The sequence below is a fragment of the Botryllus schlosseri genome, chromosome 15 (assembly GCF_051294905.1).
Source record: "Botryllus schlosseri isolate E-star chromosome 15, Bs_hap1, whole genome shotgun sequence".
Classification (NCBI taxonomy): domain Eukaryota; kingdom Metazoa; phylum Chordata; class Ascidiacea; order Stolidobranchia; family Styelidae; genus Botryllus; species Botryllus schlosseri.
Genome location: NC_137250.1, coordinates 20739957 through 20762773, shown reverse-complemented (window position 1 = coordinate 20762773; position 22817 = coordinate 20739957). Strand labels below are relative to the sequence as shown.

The 22817-nt window shown below is 39.7% G+C and overlaps 3 protein-coding genes across 7 annotated transcripts in view; 1 reads left to right on the top strand and 2 right to left on the bottom strand.

Moving 5' to 3' along the window:
- Positions 1–3707, bottom strand: part of LOC145457402 (solute carrier family 12 member 4-like) — a 40132-nt gene extending 36425 nt beyond the window's left edge. For 2 of the 3 annotated variants that reach the window (XM_080335614.1, XM_080335617.1), the window contains exons 1-2: positions 3505–3704; positions 1899–1969 (exon numbers count right to left, since the gene is read on the bottom strand). In XM_080335614.1, the coding sequence (XP_080191740.1) occupies positions 1899–1969; positions 3505–3596 (163 nt within the window). In that variant the 5' untranslated portion in view covers positions 3597–3704. Of the gene's footprint in view, positions 1–1898; positions 1970–3504 lie in introns of all 3 variants that reach the window. The other variant, XM_080335618.1, reaches the window with a different exon arrangement.
- A 1375-nt stretch (positions 3708–5082) lies between these two features.
- Positions 5083–7376, top strand: LOC145457425 (alanyl-tRNA editing protein Aarsd1-B-like). The gene has a single exon (XM_080335651.1). It carries the CDS (start codon positions 5175–5177, stop codon positions 6414–6416), a length of 1242 nt encoding a protein of 413 aa, XP_080191777.1. The 5' UTR covers positions 5083–5174; the 3' UTR covers positions 6417–7376.
- Positions 7377–7507: 131 nt separating this feature from the next.
- LOC145457398 (uncharacterized) overlaps positions 7508–22817 on the bottom strand; it is a 33908-nt gene continuing 18598 nt past the window's right edge. For 2 of the 3 annotated variants that reach the window (XM_080335606.1, XM_080335608.1), the window contains 16 exons: positions 20337–20509; positions 19636–19725; positions 18568–18721; positions 18026–18163; positions 16505–16629; positions 15803–15923; positions 14930–15065; positions 13224–13330; positions 12994–13071; positions 12605–12721; positions 11762–11860; positions 10918–11064; positions 10775–10852; positions 9769–9877; positions 9395–9471; positions 7508–7888 (listed from right to left, as the gene is read on the bottom strand). In XM_080335606.1, the coding sequence (XP_080191732.1) occupies positions 7871–7888; positions 9395–9471; positions 9769–9877; positions 10775–10852; positions 10918–11064; positions 11762–11860; positions 12605–12721; positions 12994–13071; positions 13224–13330; positions 14930–15065; positions 15803–15923; positions 16505–16629; positions 18026–18163; positions 18568–18721; positions 19636–19725; positions 20337–20509 (1767 nt within the window). In that variant the 3' untranslated portion in view covers positions 7508–7870. Of the gene's footprint in view, positions 7889–9394; positions 9472–9499; positions 9631–9683; positions 9878–10774; positions 10853–10917; positions 11065–11761; positions 11861–12604; positions 12722–12993; positions 13072–13223; positions 13331–14929; positions 15066–15802; positions 15924–16504; positions 16630–18025; positions 18164–18567; positions 18722–19635; positions 19726–20336; positions 20510–22817 lie in introns of those variants that run through there. The other variant, XR_013920870.1, reaches the window with a different exon arrangement.

Sequence of the window (22817 nt, the reverse complement as noted above, 5' to 3'; positions counted from 1 at the left end):
GACTCTGGCCAGAAGGAGCTGAGAGTAATTAACGGACTAAGGTGCATTACGCCTCTACCAGGCATACAACTATCGACCGGCATAAAACAATAGCAAATAATGAAGATAGAATGTAAAGCATAGTACAGGACATTACGTCACAGTTTTAAACGCATAATCGCAAAAGTGGCCTGTGTAAAGAATCATGGAATCTAAAGTCTACACTGCTAAATATCCCTTGCATTCGTAATGTTTTTCCCTACTCTTCCTTACGCTTTACTGTCTGAGAATTTGTAGCAGCGATTCGAGTCGAACAATAACAGTTCCGTGATTTGGGTGAACGCTTCACTACAAGGCACTCACGCAGGGCATAAGTGTACGCATCAAGATCGTTGCGTAGCCAGAAGCGGAAACATAAAGCAGACACGTTCGACTAATGCCGTATTCGATGCTCCATGGAAAATAATTACGCGTATGACGCATGCGAATCCGATTCGATTACAGCCCACATTCAATCAATACTACATCTCCATCCAAAGCAAAGGCTTAATTCGCACTAAACCTCAGCAACTTTAACCGTTCTGCCTACGCTACGACAACGTAGCCGATGTCAAACGGAAAAGGAACTTCCCAATTGCTTTCGCGCTTTAACGAAACGCCGACGGGTAACCAGAATAACCTCGAACAAAACCGCCATATATGAAGTCATAATGCACGAATGACACCGGCGACGTAATCAATATCCGGTACTCGTTATGACAGTACCAGTGAAGTGCCGCCGTTCACGAAGGCACAGTCATTGCCTATCGATGTCACTCGAAAACGTTACGTCACTAATCTGTCAGATATTATCGCAAACCAGATGTAACCAACTCTACACAAAGACGATAATGTTCAACACTATAGTTAGGAACTGTAAAACATTAACAAATACGACCCGATATCGTTAGCGACAACGAAGCATCACGGCCGTCGTGCCGAACGTATTCAGCGTAGCATACTACGGTCATTGCTCAAATGCTCATGTAATCGGGCAATCTTACAGAATAACTCATTTCGCACGCTGCGTCTCTTGAGCGCTCGCCTTTCTGACTTCGCGAAGGCATTACGCCCTGTGGCAATATTTGCAGAATCGCGCCGAGAGTACCAAGTTCGGTTAGCGCGATTTTACGCTGATCTAGTGACGCAGGGCGCATAATTCACCGCCGGGGCGACCCGCAAGAATACCGTACCGATTACATACCATTTAGCTGATTCATCTGCACAGAAGCTCTTGAGGTAATGACATCATAAACACACATTGTAATGATCATTATTGAAGACCTTAATCTCAAGATTTTCGCCACACGACCTTTTGAATCTCATATTTAATTCAATCAATACATCAAAGTCTGCAATAAATCCAAGCCATTAGCCGAAATTCTCACATCATGCTGATATCCTTTCAACACAATTGTGCTAATAGACAGGTTCTATCCTGACCTGACTACTAGACAGACAAAGAATACTGCAATCTATGATTGGGTTGTTATTATTTTGATACTCCAAAACAGCCTATCTGCTAATTACTGGCTACATTTGCGGAATCCCCAGTATCTATCACAACCAACTATTTCTAAACAAAGTAGCTAGAATGAAGATTAGTGTAGTTTATGGAATGATCCACAAAAAGTTCATCACTCATACACTTACATTATTGATAATAATATTAATACGAGAAAGGAGAAATCAAAATGTATCAACACACTTCCTTCTTGACAAAAGCCCTCAAACTATTGTATATATTCCACTGTTCCAGATCAAAACTATGAATGAAGCACAAAAGCTGATATCAACGGCATACCACTATGATTCATTTCTTCCGATATAGGCCCTACCCTACACACACAGTACAAGGTAGTAAAACAACAAAAAATTACCAGATTCCTTATTTTCCAGGACATTGTCATTGGAAATCGTAACGGTTGGTCCACCAGAAATCAACTGGGACCTGAAATATTAACATAATTAGATGCGGATAACTGAAAAAACAGAAAGTCAAGAATATGCCATGGTTGATATTTCTCAAATGTTATTATCAAAAACATTGTGTGCATAAAAAATTTCAGGTCATGCTGCGGGTATGTGAAGACTCAGCTACATAGGAGACAAACAACAGAACAGTACCATAATGAATAGCCAAGTCACTGCAATGACTAAGCATTGCTACAGATGAGTAGCACCAAAGTCAACACATTCCATTACTCATCACCAAAATATTGTGACAAGTTAGGTTTGAGAGGCACTAGAGGTGAAATTTTAGACATCAAAAATATACACGGCGTACTGTCACGAAATTTAAATCCAATATTGTGTCCATTGTCATACGGCACTAGTTTTCGTTCAATAAGGCCTATGGCAGGGGGATTTAACAAAAATGTATACATAAAATACACACCTTAAATATAGGTATTTAATCACGCATGCAGAGGCAAGCAAACAACTGAGTACAATCACATAATATTTCCAGCTGTCAAAAATGATGAACACCGCACTGAATTACAAGCTATTTTAGTGCAATATTTCCCATTTTAAGGTTCAACTGCATGTTTTCAATTCAATTGAAGCGCTTTATTTAATTGCTACCTCTGCTATATCTCATACATCTAATTCAAAATACTAACATTCCAAAAGTAATGTGTCAGGGAACTTTATGCTGATAGCAGATTTCTTGTAAACACACGGAATCACCCAGTTTGGGCCTTCGGGGTGAGGTTTTGAGGTAAAACATTATTAGTCATGATTAGTGATTGTTTGCCCGCTGATAGCTATTTGAGTGACTTTGTGGAGAGATATTTGTATAGGCAATTAGGCACCAACATTGTGCCGCTAAATAATTCCATGTATATCACAAATATACCTAAAGCACATGCAATGGGCAATTATTGTTTTACTCACATTCATTTATCTGAAAGTTATGGCTTATGGTAAAATAATAACATTACAAATATAAATCATAATATTATCAGTAGGCCTGCCCTACAGTACAGTACACTGTTACAATACAATCATATAGTAGGCTATACGATTGATTTTGTCAATAAAAGCAAGTCTGAAGTATCTATGCTGGTCATGGACCGGAACTGATCAACATATTTGAAGTCAGGTGAGATCTCCAAATACATTTTAATGATGAAAAAGACGAATGTCAACTGAAAATATTCGGGCTCATTTCAATATGAATATATTATTCAATACTAATCTGCCCTCAAGACTACCGGACCACAATCTGACATATAGACCTTGCCCACCGACACATGCAGCATTCATTTTTGTCGCTTACTTTTATGTTATACTAATATATAGGCTACTTTCTTTTATCCAGTGTTGCATGCCTGTTATTTACATACTGGTGGCTGTCTGATTAAAAGACTACTTAAAGTCGTTTCGGCACCCTCCTATCTTTTCACTATATCGCAATCGTGTGGTGTATTGATTCGATCAAAATATCAATAAAATGATGAGTTGCACCAATATTGCACTTACTTTTCTCCTGGTTCACTCGACGTGGATTCTTTTGGTTCAGGAGCCTCGGATGAATCCTCCGCCTTCGTGACGGTAAATCTTACAGTCGACATTGTTCAGCGGAAGGCACTCAGCCACAACAGCACTATAGGTAAAACACGGCAGATTCGAAATTAAGGCTTATTGTTATTTCCTCCAGCTATATGAAAAGTGAAAATTCAAGGCAGATTAAATCTCAGAGCAGTCATGCGTATAGAGCTCATACTATTGCTCTTTAGCTTTACTTAGCGGAATGATTTTGTGAAAAATTTACGTTTGTTGTGTCCACTTTTATAGTATATGTTCATTGTTCAATGTTCATTGTTTGATTTTCATTGCGCGCGCCATCGAATGTCTTTACGTTCTGACACGTGGTAATGACTTTATACACGCTAGGTACGACATTCATAGCAATTTACTACGTAGTTATGATATTACCATATAGCCAATAATATATCGTTGCATATAGCCTTCAAGCCTTTATAAAGGCTATGCGATTGGTTTAGAACGCCTTTATCTCCAAATACATTATCGTACATTCATTGTTTTTCGTTCCTAAACATCACAAGATTACCCAACTTTTTAAACAGATATGTGTCGTGGACCAGAGCACTAAATTTGAGGTTAAAGACCAAAGGCCAAAGCGAACAACTGTGAATGTACTTTTTACTAAACTTGCATAATTTCGTAATTCATCGTTTTATGCCCCCAACCTCCTAATAATAAACACAGTAAAGTAGCCCGAGCAAATGGTATTGCAGCATCTCAAATTTGTCCAGTGTCAGGGGTGAAACCGCAACACGTTGGATGATCTAACTTGGATCCCTTATATTTGATGACATTTCTATCGCCAGAGGTGGCTATCGGCGCTGAAGACTTTGTCATCAAGCCTCCCGTCTATCCTGCAATGTCACAACTCACTGAGATACATTTTTGTTGTGTGATCACAATCATCATTCGTTTATTAGCAATTTTATCAGTTCAATACACCACAAAATGCGATACAATGAAAAGATAGGGACGTGTCGAAGCGACTTCGAGTAGTCTATATGGAATCAGACACCTACCTTGGCCCAGGCGACGTAAAGAGGAGGCATGCACACTAAATCAAAATATGTTGATATATATTATAGACGAATAAAGATTCTCTCCCTCTCTCTGTTCAGCAATGAAATAATTATAATTTCTCGGAGTACAAGTAGATTTTGCATACTGTCGCTACTTATTTTAGTGGTTACGTTTTAAGACTACTTCCGCCCATACTTAACATTTTTTTACTCAAAACTTCCCTCTGGTTTGATAATAAAAGTGTACGACACCTCCGACCAAAAATCTACTTTTTAAAACTACTTACTTGAGTAATTCTCAGATCTTCAATTTGTACTTCTACTTCAAGCTGATTTATCATGTCTCCGAAATTAAGATATTTGTCCTCGATTAAGTATGCTGATTACTTTGACCATAGCAATTTACTCAGCACCGACCCGTCAAGTCGTCACGTCGTCTATTTGGATTTTATCTCGTTTCTGTATTGTCTCTCTCGAATTTCAGTCATAAATAAATCTTGCCGACACAACGTTAGTTCTGCACTGCACTGGGCTGTACCAGCGAAAAGGTATAGGTTGGCTGTGATTCTACACCGGTAAAACGCTATGCCATTCGCTTGCCAGGATAACAGTTACATTAAAGCGTTTTCTACATCCGTGGTCGCCGTGTCTGAAGCTAAATGCAAGGTTCCAAACCAGGAGGGCAAAGACGAGATAATCCAAGGCTATGAGGTGATCTTGAACGACACCATCCTTTTCCCGGAAGGTGGTGGGCAACCTGATGATCGTGGTACTATTAACGGAATCCCCGTGTTGAGAGTTACACGCAGGGGAGCCGATGCTGTACATTTCATCAAATCCCCACTGAAAATTGAAGACAATGCCGACCTTGTTGTTGACTGGAAACACAGATTTGACCATATGCAGCAACATAGCGGCCAACACTTGATCACTGCTATAGTGGATCATAAATTTGGATTCCCGACCACATCGTGGGATTTGGGTAAAACTGTATCATTCATAGAATTAGATACTCCAACATTAACTCCTCAGCAAATAAAAGAGGTGGAAAATGAATGCAATGAAAAAATACGAGCAGGGACTAAAGTTATTGTCCATGTCACAGAAGTTGGCTCCAAATTACTGGAAAATGTACGGGCTCGAGGCCTCCCAGATGACCATGTAGGCTCAGTTAGAATTGTGGAAATTGAAGGCGTCGACTCTAACATGTGCTGCGGCACGCACGTTAAGACATTATCGGATCTAATGTGCGTTAAATTATTGTCAGCAGAAAAAGGCAAAAAAGGAAAGACAAATTTGTACTTTTTAGTGGGCGACAGAGTATTGGATTATATCGACCGCAGATATCCTGAAGAAAAATCGATGACAAAGCTCGTGAAATGCGGACCTTCACAGCATGTAGAAGCTGTCGACCGGACTATTAAGCAATTGAAGCAAGTTCAAAAGACTTCTCTGACTTTACTGAGAGAATTAGCAGTTTTGGAAGCGAAAAACTTAACGCAAGAAGCAAAAGAAAACAAATACATCAGACTCCACAGAAAAGAGGGGAACAATGAATACATGAACATTATCGCAAACGAACTAAAGGATGTTACCGACTCGTTTTTATTTTTAACTGTCGGCGATGAGAAGGGGGAAGGTCTTTTCTTATTTTCTGGGAATGACAAAATTCTGTCTGCTATCCAGAAGCCGGTGTGCGACGCGATTAAAGGCAAGGGCGCTATCAAAAACGCCAGAATGCAAGGCAAAGCGAGCAATATGAAGGGCTGTAAAGGCGCGGAAGATATCGTCAAATTGTTCATTCGCGAACAAGGGCTAAGTTCCTGACAGCATTTACCAGTGTAGCTGCAAAATTTCATCTTAGTACGCTGATAAGTGATATTTTTGCTTTGTGGAATTGCGTCGGCTGACTCGCAGTGCTAGCAAAGCTTCTGTTGAGGTGGTAAATACATTTGGTTATGCACTAGTCCAATGTTTATGTATAGATTGTAATTTGTAATACTGAAGATTTTTATTGCGATTCCTCGACAAAATCACTAGTATAGCAATGATTTGAAAGTGTGATATGTGCTGGCTCAATGATACGAATTTTTCATGGAAGCAAAGTACGGTGCTTTTGACAGCTTAATTCGGTAAGCAGAGCGTATTTGCTCTGTAAAGTGCCTGTCTAACTTTGAGAGCACTTTCGTAGTTTTATCTGCTCTAAGCTACCATCAGAATTTTTCATCTGCAAGCATGGTGCAATTCAATTCATTGAACAGGGCGTAGAAACTCTGTTAAGCAGCAGTCCTCCATCTCTAATTATTCGGGGGTAGTTTTATATACTCGCCTCAAATTAGAACCAGTTATGCAACTTCCACAGTTTGCTAGACAAATACATTATCACTTCTGGATTATGGTAAGCAGATTTAGATAACGTTCTCATGGTGGAGTGATAGGACCCTGTGTCATCCTGCCAAATGAATCGAAACTGGTTAGTCATCCAAATGGGTTAAACAGCAGAGATGGTCAAGCAGTCATTGGTCACCTGTTTTCGAGACATCTAAATTACTCTGTAGAAAACATATTGTGAAAGGTTTGAATACTAATATCTCTTATCATGGCTGGCGATAAGTGAGGCATCTTTGCAGGTTGTTCCGACTACAATTTGAAAATGGTCGAAACAGGCTTGAAGAATTTGTAAACGCAGCCTCACATCTGATTTTGAATGGATTTTCGTCACCTTTTTAGCATCAGTCGAACTCATCCAAACAAAGAACAGTATCGAATACATTTTCGTTATTGAAATGTTCTCTCTCTCTACAACTTGCTGCGTTCCTAGTGACAGTGCAGATATGCTCTGTGAGCTTAACTTCTAAAAGCGTTTTGCCCTCTCCACATTACTTCCCTGACTATATCGTATCCAAGAACACAACATATTATAAGAGGACTTATACAGACTATATTATCGATAGAAGTTACAGAAAATCATATCAGATTTCATCGCACAACAATGATAATAACAATATTCGATACCAATAGGAACTAGAAAAGAAATAACATATCATTGCTACTCGAACACAAGCAGCCCGCAGATACGTCGCACCAAAGCCGATGAAAGTATAGAAAAAAGTGTGATCGAATATATGACGTGCAAAATTCTTCGCGTTTGCAACTATGTACAGGCGCAATAGCAAGATTTCGAGATGATACTTCTGCCGCTCCAGACATGATCATGTAGTGGCACCCAGGTAACGCGAGAGAGGCGGGGAAGCACCAGGAATGAGATAACCAACGGAACACTAGTCATCGAAATTCACCTGCGAATAGGAAAAACACTGACAGACTTCCGGATGTTCTTGAATTATACAAAATCAGTAAGGCCAGTACCTAAATTGACTTCAATTGACATTAAATTATAGTTCAGTGCACTCCATACATGGTCGTTCAGCATTAAGTAATTGTTTTTCTATTACAGCACTACTTGTGCTCTTCAGATCTAATTAGGGTTACCATAGTTTGGAATCGGGAAAGTAGGACAATTCTTTAAAATTTTCAGACTTGGCATTGTGGAGTAAAATTCGGAAAAAATGGTAAACTGTTCCCGACTTTGTGGTTGGTTGACCAAGAAAAAAAAACAAGTCAACTTCCGGCTCAACCCCAGAAATGCAGTTTTTCGTTCACACTTTACGTTGGTTGACTAAAAAAAGTTATTATTAGGGCGAGTTTTTGCCACTTATTTTACAGCTTCCTAGATACTCAAAATCTATGTACTATGATGTTTTAAGATGTTTGGAGGAATTTTATAGTGCAACTTTTCTCTATTTTTCATACCAATTTTTACTGCAACTTTTATCAAATATTGCGTCAAAATGTGAAGGAGTGATTTAAAAACATGCTATAAATTATTTGTATTCTCTTTTATATGTATACAAAAGAGCTATATGATCGGTTAGCTACATCTTATCGTGTTATCTACGAAACAATGGCTTGCAAGCAAGAAGTTCAGCTACTCCGCCAAGCACGACCATGTCCGAACAATAAATGAATAGATCGCTTTATTGATTCTGTCGTTTAAATTTGAGGTAGTTTCCCATTTCACGAATGCCCAGGCGGGACCGTCAAAAAGTACATTTTCACTGGGTCACCTTATTCAGGCTATAGATTTTGTTAAAGTCGCCAAGAGTGAGTTTTCCTGCAACGCCTTGGGTCAAGTTTGCAGACCTAGGGGATCTAGGGTGTGGTATTTGACTTGTTTTAGGGGGAGGGGGTTATCGCTATGCTGTTTGGCTTTTTTGGGGGAAATTATTCCCGCATTGCGTAATTTTCTTGCTGTGTGCTGGGAAAATGTAATTTTTGGTGGTTTCGTCAAACCGTTAAATGGCGAAGTAACAAATTTGACTGCTCTGCAGGAACTAATTTATACAACGGAACCTTTTGAGTATCATATACCCTAATAATTCAACAAAAATTATGAATGCAACTTTTGTTAAAATTAAATGCAACTTTCTCGCGATTTTAGTGCAACAAAAACTTGCCCTAGTTATTATCAATTTTATGGTCAATGCTTTTTCTCTGCGTGGAAGCCTTGACACCTCAATCGGTCATACCACAACATTCCAAACTTGGAGAACAATTAGTTCGTGGAGACGAAACTTTAGTGAAACATTGTTCATTGTCACAGAGTATGCACGGTAAAGAAACGCGTCACTGCCTTATTAAAGTTGCATAAAATATACATTAGTAGATTATTCCAAGTCTTGAAATGACATCGCATGTGTAATACTCAAATACTGGACTCGGCCGCGATACGCAATCACACTTACCTTGGACACGGCTCTTCTTTCGGAGCTACTCCGGAATACTCCTTTCTTAGAAGGAAAATCTTCCAGCGACATTCCGTCTGTAAAATAGAACCAACTCCCGTCAAGGCTGCACACGTCCACAGTGAAAAGGTAGCCTATATCCAACATTACCACACAAAACTTTTTTGACCGAGTTTTTACTAGGTTGCAGAAGGTTGTCTACGAAAGCTGGTATACCAGCATACCATGTTATATAACTGAAACATTATTCTTTGTTGGTAAAAAGAACTTCCTTACAACATATACCAACTTGAATTCGAGTATTCGAACCCTGGTGCCCAGCCCTACGCAAGGTCAACAATTGGTGAAGACGTTTCTGAATATCTATTCCTTACCAGGCCCGTGTAACAACCGACTGCGCAGCGTCATGGCCACTTGCTGTTTCAGCGATTCCATCTGCTGATGCAAAATAGTCACTTCCAATTTCTTTGCTCCCAGTTCCACCTGTCCAATACAACATAAAATAATGTATTCGCGAGTCCATTGCAGCATAGTTATGGGAGCCTAACAGGGTCTGTCCTCCATCGCTCAACTATTCGAATATATGGTTCATTTTTCTAGGATATTTTAGCGGCGGCGTGTAATACTGTCACGCGCGAGGGTACTCCTCCTGTACACACTAAATTTTATGGCAGCTACATTGCGCAAGTGCACTTTTAGCATAACACGCAAAAATGCAAAAGGATAAATAACTTCCTTCTCGTGTTGGGATTGGGATGGAATTGTGGGTGCTGGATAATAGGGTTGGAAGTGGGTTAGTGTTAGGGTATCCTTATATTAGGGTTGTTGGGGAGGGATATTAGGGTTGTGAGTGGGAGATATTAGAGTTGGAGGATGACGGATGTTAGGGCTGGGGGATAAAATATATTAGGGTCGGGGGTTTCAGACGCTGGTTCGGGGATTTTATCGCCCCTAACCCTAATATGCGTCATTCACACAACCCTAATATCTGTCATCCCCTAAGCCTAATATCTCTCACTCAAAACCCTAATATCGGAACACCCTAACCCACTTCCAACCCTAATATTCCGTACCCATCACGAAAAAAGAATTTCTTTTTCCGTTTATAAATTTTGATATGTTCGATCTCGGGGCGGTATATCGAAGAACCCCCTAACAACGAGGCGTGATTTAGCCTTACTGTCACTACAAATCCAAAATAAAAATATTCCAAAACAAATTCATACTTTACAAAATCAAAAGTGTAATAAGCAAGCGGTTTTGCTTAAAAAAACTGCAGCAGATGAAGAAGTAGTATAAAAACACAGCTCGAGTAAGCAAATCTCCAAAACGTACTCCAAAAAAGGAGTACATAGCAACAGACCACCCGGCAGCACTCACCCGGAGATGCTGCACGTCGTCTGTATCTTCCGCATTCTTCCCACCGAGAGAATTCGTTTTCATATCTCCGAGCTCCTTCTGAAAACGACAAAAGACGGTGACGGAAACCCGGCAAAGCCGACGGGGTTTGCCGAGCAACCCACCTCCAGTTTAGAATTGAGACGCTCGTTCTGTTCTTCCAAAACGTGGCTGTTTTCCTCGGCGATGTAGAGCCGCGCCTGTAGGCTCTCGATGTCCCGGTCCTTGGCTACGATTTCGGCGCACTTCTTGCTGTACATCTCGGACAGGGCCTGGAACGTTACGCAAAACTGTTAACAGCGAATTCGGTACTTGGTGGCCCTTAATCCTAACCGCGACCAAATCCGAACTCTAAACTAAATCTAACCTTAGCCTAACTCTAACACAAATACATTATCACACCAAGAGAAAATTTTAAACTTTTCAAATCAGAAAAGGATTAGAAATATAGCTACACATTTCTTTCAAAATTACACTAGAATTAGACTTGTTACTACACAGTGTTTTCCGTAGTACACCGGAATTAGAATTATAGCTACGCATTTTTTCCAAATTAGATTGGAATTAGAATTATAGCTATATTTTTTCGAAATTAGGCTAGAATTACAATTAAAACTTCTTGTTTTTTTTCCTAATTAGATTATAATTATAGCAACATTTTTTATAAATTAGAATTACCGAATTTACGGTAACTTGGAAATTCAATTGAGTTCAGTTCGTATCGAACCAGAGTTCATTCTCAGAAGCATGAGACTGGCAAATGTATGTACATGGAGCTTGGCTCGTCGCACGCTATACAGCTCTCCTGTAGCATTTTCAGGAAAACCAGAAATAACATTAGAATTACAATTAGAGAATATAAACATTTCACAAATAGATTACAATCAGCGTCACTGTAATTAGTCTCATTACAATTATCATTAGAATCAGAATTATCTAGGTCTACAAGTGTGTAACGTTGTTGATTACCTCGAATTCCTTGAGGGCTTTGTCGTATTGTCCTTGCAAGCGAGAGTCCAACGGAGACTCGGGGTCCGTTTGCATCTTGCCCACTTCGTTGTCGTAATACTGTGTGATAAAAAATAAAGAGGTTAAAAGTCTCAGCGCAGGCGCTCAAAGTAGAAGTATTTCAAGAGCTTCTTGGAGGTACAGAACTTCACTATACAATTGAATAGTATACACATATTGAGATGAACCCAAATATTTTCGGCTGACACTCGTGGGCACCACTACAATAAATAATTGGTCACGTAAATACTATTTTAATCAAATCCAAATTTTTCAACGGCAATAACTCCGCTTCCACTGGTTGGAATTGAACCAAATTTGGTGAACATCGTTTCTGTAGACAACCTAACACTTTCATGGGGTGAACAGAAAATTTTGAAATTTTTTGTTATTCATTTTTATATAATAAATAGAAACTTTCTTCTCCTGTAGCAATGCGGCTACCGGTTGGAATTGAACCAAATTTGGCGTGCAGGCTTAAATTAGGTAACCCGACAATTTGATCAAGTCGCCAGTACGATTTGAGAAAAAAAGTCATCTTTGAAGAGCCCTAGTATACACGTCAGGGGTAATGGTCAGCAACTGGCAAAGAAATCAGTACCAAGTTCCCTAAAAATCTCCACTAGTTGCAGACGATTACCCCTGATGAGTCTCAGGCAAAAATATTCAGGTTCATTTCAATATGTATGTATAATTGTACGGCGCATGTAATTCGGTTTAAGAATAACTTCAAATGAAGCGTCTCAACGCGAATGGTCGAAAATCAACACCGCTATCATAGCTACGGATACAAACGTCTCTCACCTTTTTCGCGGAATCTATCGCGAGCTTCGTGGACAAGACGTTTTCCTCCATCTCTCTCTCTTTCTTGACCTGCAGTCTCTGCACATCCTCTCGGTAACTGTCGGCCAGCTCTTCCAGCTGCAACACACAAGACCCGTTAGGAAGACCAACACTAACCGTCGGCCAGCGCTACATTTATAATAGTTCATAATCAGGGCCAGACCGATATCAGAATTCAGAGCCGATACCTATAACATCGATTAATTATATTCTTAAATTAGAAAAATTAATTATGTCAACGATGTTAATTTGAATTTCAAATATCAAGACGCAACAGTTTTAACTAGAAATGGAAAACTGGCAAAGACAAGCGACTTTAATTGGCTATTGCCGGCAATCAAAGTCCTCACCTGTTTCTTGTGCGTTTCTTCGAAATTCGAGAAACGACGTTCGAAGAACCTTTGCAATTCGTCAATTTCATTGTTACGCTGCAAAAGCAACCATTAATAATGAACATAATAATTACTTTTCAGCGGGTCCTGGTGGTGGAATCCAGAGCCGCCACCTCACATCTGACAGATTCACTACCCGTCTCCAATTATTGTCGAAAATTGTACTTGAAAGTAAGAAAAATACTTACATTTTGCTTCTCGGTTTTTTCGTCACGCGCCGCGTCGATTTCGTCTTGCTTTTCGTTCAAAGCTTCCTCGAAATCTTTCTTCAACTCCTCCAGCTCTTTCTCGTGTCCTTGAAACGGAAACGTTAAAATTAACGGTCAAAATCACAATTCGAACAATAAGCGCATCGGTCGTTTTGTGGTAAACTCTTCGTTTATACTTGGACAACTGGATAATTCTAGTGTGTGATTAGTAGGGCAAGTTTTTGTCGCAGTTGAATCCGCGGAAAGTTGCATTCATTCATTTATTTTTGACAAAAGTTGCACTATAAGACCACATTTTGCTCGGTTGACTAAAAAAAAGGTCAATTTTCCGGCTCAGCTCCCGAAATACCCGTAAAAGCGTTACTTCGGTGCTGATTTACGGTGTTTCAGTCGAATTTGGCCGTTTATTTCATCAAAATCGAAAATACTTTCATGAAAAATTGAGAAAGTTGCAAAAAGTTGCATGAAAAAAATGGACAAAAGTTGCAAAAAGTTGCACTATAAGATTCCTTCAAACAGCATTCTATATATCTTACGAGTATTTAGGAAGCTGCCGGACGCTGTAAAAAAAGTTGCAAAAACTTGCCCTGGTGATTAGACTAATTACGAATTGGAGAAAAATGCCGGTAATCTAATTCTAGTCTAATTTGTGAAATGTTTCTTTGCCCTGATTTTAATTCTAATCTAATTTCTGGTTTACCTGTCAAGGCTACCGAAGAACTGTATAGTGTACATTATGGCAGTGGCGTATCCAGGGGGGTTTAGGGGTCGGAATCCCCCTTTTCAAAATTCTAAAAATTGATGTCAAATATAGCCTCTAATATTTGCTAATTTATGAGTTCAACATATTCGTTTTTTCGTATGAGAAGGCGAATATGGCGTCCTAATGTTATTTGGGGGGGTCTATAACCCCTACAAAATATTGGAATTATGCGCCGAATTAGTCGAAAGGTTAAAATAAGTCATCATATTTCGCTAATTCCGTACGACGTCTGCCCTTGTTCAGCTACGTTTCAGCTGTGGCAGTTGACGTTCTCAACTTTCTTCCCTCGATTTCTCTCTCGCCTTGCTAAAACGAGAGACGCATTATTGGAAAATCTAATTTGGATTATGAACAAAATAGTATTTACGGTGACCAATTCTTTAATTATTTATTATAGTGGTGCCCAACGTAAATACTATTTTATTCAAATTCAAATTTTTCGACGGCAATAACTCCGCTTCCACTGGTTGGAATTGAACCAAATTTGGTGAGGATCGTTTCTATAGACAACCCACCCAACAGTTTCATGGGGTGAACAGAAAAGTTTCAAATTTTTTGGTATATATTTTACATAATAAATCGAAACTTTCTTCTCCTGTAGCAACGCGGCTACTGGCTGGAATTGAACCAGATTTGTTGTGTAGGCTTAAATTAGGTAACCTAACAATTTGATTAAGTAGATTAAGTAAGATTTGAGAAAAAAAGTCATTTTTGAAGACCCCTACTGTACAGACATTTGCTGTTCTCGTGCTCACAGGTACGGACTCTGATTGATACGAACTGAACGCAATTAAATTTTACAAGTTTTCGCTAATTCAGTAATTGTAACTTTATTCTAATTTAGAAAAAATGTGTTGCAATCATTTTAATTGTAATCTAATTTGGAAGAGCTGAAAAATACCTTAGTTCTCTAGTCACTCACTATATTTCGCGTTCTCCAATTCTCTCCGATGAGTCTCCTTGAGAATTTTGATTTCCGTCGATTTGCCGTCCTCGATTTCGGCCTTTTCCTTCTCGTGCGCCACGATCACCGATTCCAATTCCTTACGGAATTCGCTCTGAATAAGGTTTCAGAAGTTACAGACCGTCGTCAGTCGCACGCTTCAAATGTCACAATCGCTGCCACACCAGCGAGAGCTGCAGGATCCACAGTTGTTGTATCCGCCCAATCACAAGTCAATTTCGCTATTGTGGTTTCAACTCGAGTCATTTTCAGTTCACAGCCGAGTCAAATCGGGGAACATAGGGCGGCGTCCGAGTCCAATTCATTGTGTTCACTCATAAGTCTTGCGTTCGGGTGATGTTAAACTCATTTTTATTGAACTCTTGGGTGATATCGAACGAACCTTTTTCGACCCGTCGCCCCCTTTTCAAGGTCAACACCGATCATCGCCCCCCCAAATTTTGTGTGCCGAAAATTGGGCATACAAACTGTAATCACCGGCGGGTTGACTAAAAAAAAAAGGTCAAATTTTCAGCTCGATGTCTAATTTGACACACTTTTGTAACTAAATTTCCGTGGGTTGACTAAAAAAAAAAACGTTTTGATGCGTCATCGCCCCCTTTGCTATTTTCGCCCCCCGTCGCCCCCTTCGTCATTTTCGCCCCCCTAGACCGCCAAATCGATATCGCCCACGTTGGGAACCACTGGGTTAAAGAAATGCTATCACGTCTTTCAAGCCATTTGAAATGACCAGAGTACGAGTCACAAAGCGACTGAAGTCGAGTCATTTTTCATATTGAAGAAAATGAATGAAGTCTAGTCGTTAAAACCCTGGTCCAAGTTTAATCGCACCTTGATTTCTTGGATTCTTTGCGCCTCGTCTGCGGACAAGTCATCCATCTGCTTGCGCATTCTCTTTTTCTCGATCTTGAGCGAGGATTCGTACTCGTCCTTGACGCTGGCCAGACGCAGTCTAACCCGAGAAAGCAAAGAGGCAGTCAGTACTCATCGATTATTCCAGCGGGACAAAACTAAGGTCACGCACGACGAGAGTCACTTCTTTCCAGTTCCGAAATTATACACCCCTTTTCACTTAGAAACGCGATCATCTCAATATGTAAGCCGTGAAACTCACTGGCTTAATCATAGCGTCCAAAACATGCAGCACGAGGCTATGCGTGTTCAAGAAAACATTCTGCAGTAGTAATCAGCAGTATTACTATACCTAGTTATGGTTAACAAACAAGACTGCATTCATTTTCATGAGTGTAAGGTGTAACTGACATGATTTTCCTCGCGAACAAAAGAGAGAACCATAGTTGAGCTTCTTAATATGCTCGTCGTATCAATACTGTGTCTGACGTCATTCACAGCGAGTGGTGCTGGGATAATCGACTCAAATCGAAGATCCACACCCTGCCCAAGCCCTAGTCAAAGCCACGGTAATACAAATGACAAGAAGTATAAAAACAGAGACGCATTGATTTCGATAGCCCACGCGGGGGGGGGGGGGAAGAATTTCGATGATTTTTGACATTCGGAAAAACCGCTTACTCGTGCTGCTTGTCCGACTCGTCAAATTCCCTTTTGAGATCGTCGATTTGTTTCTCCCGTTGACGTTCCGAGTCATGCAGCCGCTTTTTCGCGTCTTTCAACTCGCTTCGCAGCCGGTCGGTTTCCTGATAACAGCACAAATGGCTCGTTAATAGGACTGGTAAAATATGGGTATCTTGGTCCTTGGAGGTTCGACTCTCAAAGTATTAAACTCTGAGTCATAACGGTAAATTTGACTTAGAATGTGAACATATGTATCTTTTTCAATTTGTATCAACTCAACATATACTAGAATTAGTGATAACCACCTTGGACACAGTGCGTTTTCTTGTATCCGGTAAGAATTTTGTGCCATTACTACACTTAGGGCTGCCTTACTGTCTTTATTTCTCAGATTTGTCCTTCTTTTTAGGGTTGGTCTACGAGACTTGAGTACCCAAATCCAAATCAAGCATTATTTCTAATAATTCGCGTCGTGAAGTGCGAGATGCTTTTTCCGAGCACCGAAATTATACGTTTGAAGAGCTTTTGGGGGGCGCAGAGATTCGATACGCAATTGAATAGTATATTCATATTGAAATGAACCCGAATATTTTCGGCTGACACTCGTCAGGGGGTATCGTGAGTAACTAGTGAAGAATTGGAAAGATCATCTTATACCGACAATCGTATCATAAAATATGACGTCGCCGGCATGAAATTTTGAACAATTAGGGCGGCGAGAGCGTTCAATGTACTATTTTTAGATGCTAAACTAACTCTTTCTGTGAGCAATGACGAGGTTGGTGTATTTAATTTCGATAAAAGTCAATTCCAAGGCACAATCATCCCCTTAAGCTTGATGCTGACCGATCAAAGGCCATTAATTCTGCCATCGGCAAACATCTGTTGGACAATCCGATTTGTGCGAATAATTATCAAGACGACAGATTTCGCGTCGTTCGGAGGGGCAGTTCTCACTTCCATTTGTGTGTCTTGGAGTCGACTTTTATCAAAATACACCAACCCAAACTTTGTCAACAAAAGGAGTTCGTGTACCACCTAAAAATAGTACATTTTGAAATTCATGCAGGTGACATCATATTTTGCGATACGATTGTTGGTATACGATGTTCTTTCCAATTCTCTGCTAGTTGATCACGATTACCCCTGACGAGTGACAGCCGAAAATATTTGGGTCCATTTCAATATACTATACTATTCAATTGTATATTGAAGTTATGTACCTCCGACAAGCCCTGCAAATGGAAGTGCGAACGGCCTCTCCTGACAACACGAAATTTGTTGTCACCATAATTTTTTGCGCAAACACAGGATTATCCAACAAATCTTTGCCAATGGCAGAATTTACGGCCGTTGACCGCTCTGAATCGAGCTTCAAGGGATCGCGGCTTTGGTGACAGTTTGATTTTGAATTATTTTGAAATATGACATTCATTATGTAGGCTGCGAGGAATTCTGCTTTACGAATCAGATCTCACAACACACAACACGTAACACACAACACTTAACACACAACACCTTTCTGTGTTGAGCTTCAGACCGTTCCAGATCCTTCTTTTGCTTTTGTTCCAGATTGTTGAGCTTCTGATCCGTCTCCGTCGACATTTCCTGCCTCGCCTGTTCGACCAGGGTCAGCTGTTTCATCAGATTATCGACCTGAACGTGAAACATTGCAAATTGACAACTTTTCCGATCCGCCCCAATATACCAACAGAGCAGACTTAGCAGAAGAAAGGCCGTAAATTTCTACTCAACTACAAGTGAACTTAAGCTACTTCTGAGACGTGTCAAAATTATTTCCAGTGGAGGCAGAAAAGGTCCTGGAACGTCATTAAAGGGGCACTGCACTCTAAAAATGTTGTGGTCTCAAATTGAAGGGCAAAACCCAAAAAAAATTTTGTCGCAGCCGTTTCTTCAGAACGCCACCGTAATGGAGCTGTAATGTATTGAAATATCAATAGCAACTCCACGCTCCAGCAGTCACGCAGAGATGAACTTTATATCGTTGCGGGATACAGAGACAATAGTGGAGAGATAAAATTAAAACATTCAGTTGGAACCTTTTGTTCGTGCTGCGCCTTAAGCTGTTGCATTTTGACATCGCCGCCGTTTTGCACCTCGTCCAGTTTTCGTTGAAGGGCCTCGCACCGGGCGGCTTGATTACGCACGGCGTTTTTCATTTGTAAAACTTGCTCTTCGTAATCTTTCGTTATCCTAAACGAAGCCAAAATACAGGTCTAAAGGCCGGGTCTCCTGGACACTGGTCCTATGTAAAACCTGAGCGATATACGTCACATTACAAATATCTGTATCGGTTAACACTGACGGATATTAACCGGTCAGTATGATGGCGTCATGACATATTCAATTGCTTCGATTCAGAGGATCTTCAGTAACTTTAGATTGATTTATGGGGTCTATGGCTTTATTGGAGAAAATGCCGAAAATTTGTGTTTAATAAACAACAGGATATTCCTCGATTGGAAGTACCAAAAGTCTCTTACTTGGCTGGAGTATTGTTGTAGATGGATAGAACTATAAACCGTGATTTTCTACATCAAACAAATGCTGATTAATGGCAAATATGTCACATATTGATATTGGCCGAGAATATGGACATCATTGTCAAAAGATGTTCCAACATCTGTGGACTCGAAATTCTGAAATGATCAGGCTCTAATTGTAAATAATTCCAGTACCTGAAATTCCAAGTTTGTAGTACGATTAAATTATCGGTCATCTCAACTAATACATGCTACATTCATAATGTCATACCGTGTCACAGCGCATGATAGTTTGGTGCAATCTGACTAAGTGAATTGCCTATCAATAGATTGATAGCCAGTTAAACGGAATTTCCTCTGTATAAACAAGCCTGCATCGTAATTTTTATTGAGGATCAAAAATAGCAGCAAAGCCACAAGGAAAACATGCGCCAGCCATCCATTACAATAAAAAATAATCTCTTGCGGCCAGATCAAACAACAATCAATGATCAATCAGTTCAAGATGAAACCTGCAAGTTAACTGCCCGCAACGCATTACCTATTAAGGCATGTCAGATTGCGTCGAAAAGAAAAAAGATTGCAATGCGGGACATCACCGCAAAGTGGGGTGATGCTTCTCACCTTCTCGTTAAGAATAGTAGCTGGGCTTGCGAGATAGCTTCGTACGCGATGACGGAGGCGTGCTCTCCGATGACAGACGGTTTCAGCAGTCTGCAAACAGATGAAATGAATAAGAACAGGTCAAAGTATCTTATCTTCTCGTATTCAACTCACGAATTGAATAAATTGTCAAGTAGTTTCTGACTAGTATCCGTGGGTTAAGTTGCCAGAGTTCGGTAATTTCAAACTTCGTCACTACACCGCTACAACAATGCTTTTTTTTACTCACAGACAGACCCTCGATAGAGTTTTTTAGACATTGATAATTGATCATAAAACTTTCATGACGTCAATTTCACGGCAACATAATTTGTTGAATGTTTATTTACACCCATTCTAATCTAATTTCGGAAAGGTTTCCGTCTTATCTGAGCTCTGGTTTTCCTGAAAATGCTACAGGTGAACAGTAGTGTAAAACCAGACAAGCTTGGAGACATTTGCATTATCCTGCTTATGAAAACGAACCCTGGTTTGATATGAAATAAACTTTCCAATTCAAATCTAATTTGGAAAAAGTGAACAGCTTTAATTGTAATTGTAATCTAATTTAGAAAAGCGGAAAATTTTCTAGTGGTCCTAAGTCTGACAGACGCAAGATTTCTCTTCACAGTATATTATCGGCTCAAATCGAGAATCACAGATAATATCACGCAGCCGCTCACTTGGACAACGTCATGTCGATTTCTAAGATTCTGTTCCCGCTGCTGGCAAGACCGGCGACGTCGCCAGACATGCGAGAGATATCGTCCGACAACTTGGCAAAGTACGAGGCTTCCGATTTGAGGTCGATGGTTGAGATGTTCGCTTGGGCGCCGTGAAGCATGCCGTAATCGACCTGCGCAGGGAGAAAAAATATTGGTGTTTTTCGCCGGCGAAATCATACGAAGTGTTATGTAATCAGTAGGGCGGGTTTTTTATTACCTAAAAAAAAGAAAATTTTGACCTAAAAAATCAAATTTGACTTTTTTCGACCTAAACAAACTGAATTTTGAGTAAATTTTGACCCAACGTATGCAAATTAGGTGTTTCCCACATAATGTTAAAATTGTAACAGTTATCTTCATTTCTGGTTGGAACTGGCTGTCCTAATGAAGTAGTTTGGACTGAAAAAACGATTTTGGCTCAGAAACAGGCAATATTTTAACGAAATCTGGCCCCATGAAGAATTCCAGTGGTTACAATGTGTATTATGGTAGAAATAATAAAAAAAATTCTAGTGCAACGAGAGATTCTTTCCTACATTCTTGGGTAGAAAGTGCATGTCCTCACTAAGAAGCTAGCCAAGGACGTTCAACAGCAGCAGTTGTTGGCTGACAACACTCAAGTTGTGCGTACACTGCTGATGCAGGTGCTGGTGACACACCGTGTTGCTTCATTCTGACAATGCTGTCTAGTGTCTACATCACAATTTTTCATCATGCGCTTCTTAATGTAAGAATGATGCAATGCCCAAGTCTTTCTTCAGTTAGGACATTGCGGTACGTTGACTATAACACCATGTCTACCTATTTGTTTTATTTGACCGTTATGATTCACCATGACGTTCGTCCAGAATAGAAAGGGCATATGTCACATTTCATAGTTCTGAGAAAATTCAATTTAAAGATTCTACATATTCCTTATTGAAAGATCTCAAAGCCTTTTCTGTTATTAGTTATTTCATCCTTCTCCTTGTCAATCAACTTACTTTGGGAATAAATGTCCATTTTCAAATCACTCGGCATGACGGGTTTTTCCTCCCCGAATGGACATAGGCCATGATTAAGGCTCACTACTATACCGGGACATAGGCCCATTTGACTCAATATTGGGACATAGGCCCATGTGTCAATCCTTTTCAATCCGTCATTTTAGACATTATGATGCTGTATTTTGTGAGCAATAACAGTTAACTATTAAAACTAATGTATTTTTGCATTTTTCAACCACAAGTGTTGTAGACAACAGGTACCTAGTCCATTAGAATGTCGCAGTTTTGATAGGTCTTGAAATTGAAGCAAGTTCAGCAACCACCGTTTTTGTTTTATACAAACTTGAAACTGAGAAACGACTAAATATAGTCAAGAACATACATCATGATTCTATTTACAATTTATGGTGAAGATATTTTACCTATTCCTAATAAATCTCCTAACCGTTTCACCTCAAATGAATCACTCTTCAAGAAGCTGTATCCGTTGTGGCTGTTTAAGAGACTTTGAATGGACCCAAGTTAGCTTGTAATTACTTTTCATGCCTTGTACTATCCTGCTGGCTTCAGTTTGCTATGGTCACTATTAGAGTGGAGTATGATAGATTCATATTGTACGAGGGTGGATGTCTTCTTATAGCTTCTTTTTCAATCAAAGAAACTATAGCGCAGCTGGCATCAATACTGATAGCTAGTGTTTTGAAGGTTCATTTCTCCTGGAATGATTTTAGCTGCTCAAATCAATGCGAGTAATGTTTTCCTAACCCTAGCTAGATTGCTCTTTCTGTAAATGAAAAATTAGACAGCGTTCATTGTTCCACATGAGATGAAATAAAAATTTCCATTGTCCGTCACAATGCATCAACAATAAAATGGGCCTATGTCCAATTACTCACTTCAAGCAAGGTGATGGAAAAGGCCTATGTCCAAAAATCTTGGACATAGGCCCCTTCTATTCTCAAATGTAATCAAAAGTATTTGGCCTATGTCACATCAAGTCAAGGATCGGGCCCAATATATGAGAAGGTCTCATTGCCATCTGAAAGAGCTGTATCCATATACTAAAAAAATCAAAAAAAGTGAAATTATGAAAAATGGACATAGGCCCTTTCTATTCTGGACGAACGAATTGAGCTGACAATTAGCCGTTTACAACGGTAGGCCTATAAAATATCAAATGATAAGTTCACCGACAGTGTAAAATCTACGATACAAAAAAATTTTAAAGTCAAAAAAATTCTGACTTCATGAAAAATTTTGAGAAATTTTGACCTAACGCTGCAATTTTGACAAAATTTTGACGAATTTTGACATGTCAAAAAAAAAACAACGCCCTACTAATCAGTAATCATGTATTCGGTCACAATGTAAAAAAATTCAGCTAGCCTACGAAAATACGTCAATAAACGACTTTATAGTTGCCAAAATGTAAGAAGTGTTTCGGTTTCAAAAG

What these genes read in the sequence shown, in the direction of transcription:
- LOC145457425 (XM_080335651.1), top strand. Translation starts at nt 5,175, where the DNA reads ATGCCATTCGCTTGCCAGGATAACAGTTACATTAAAGCGTTTTCTACA.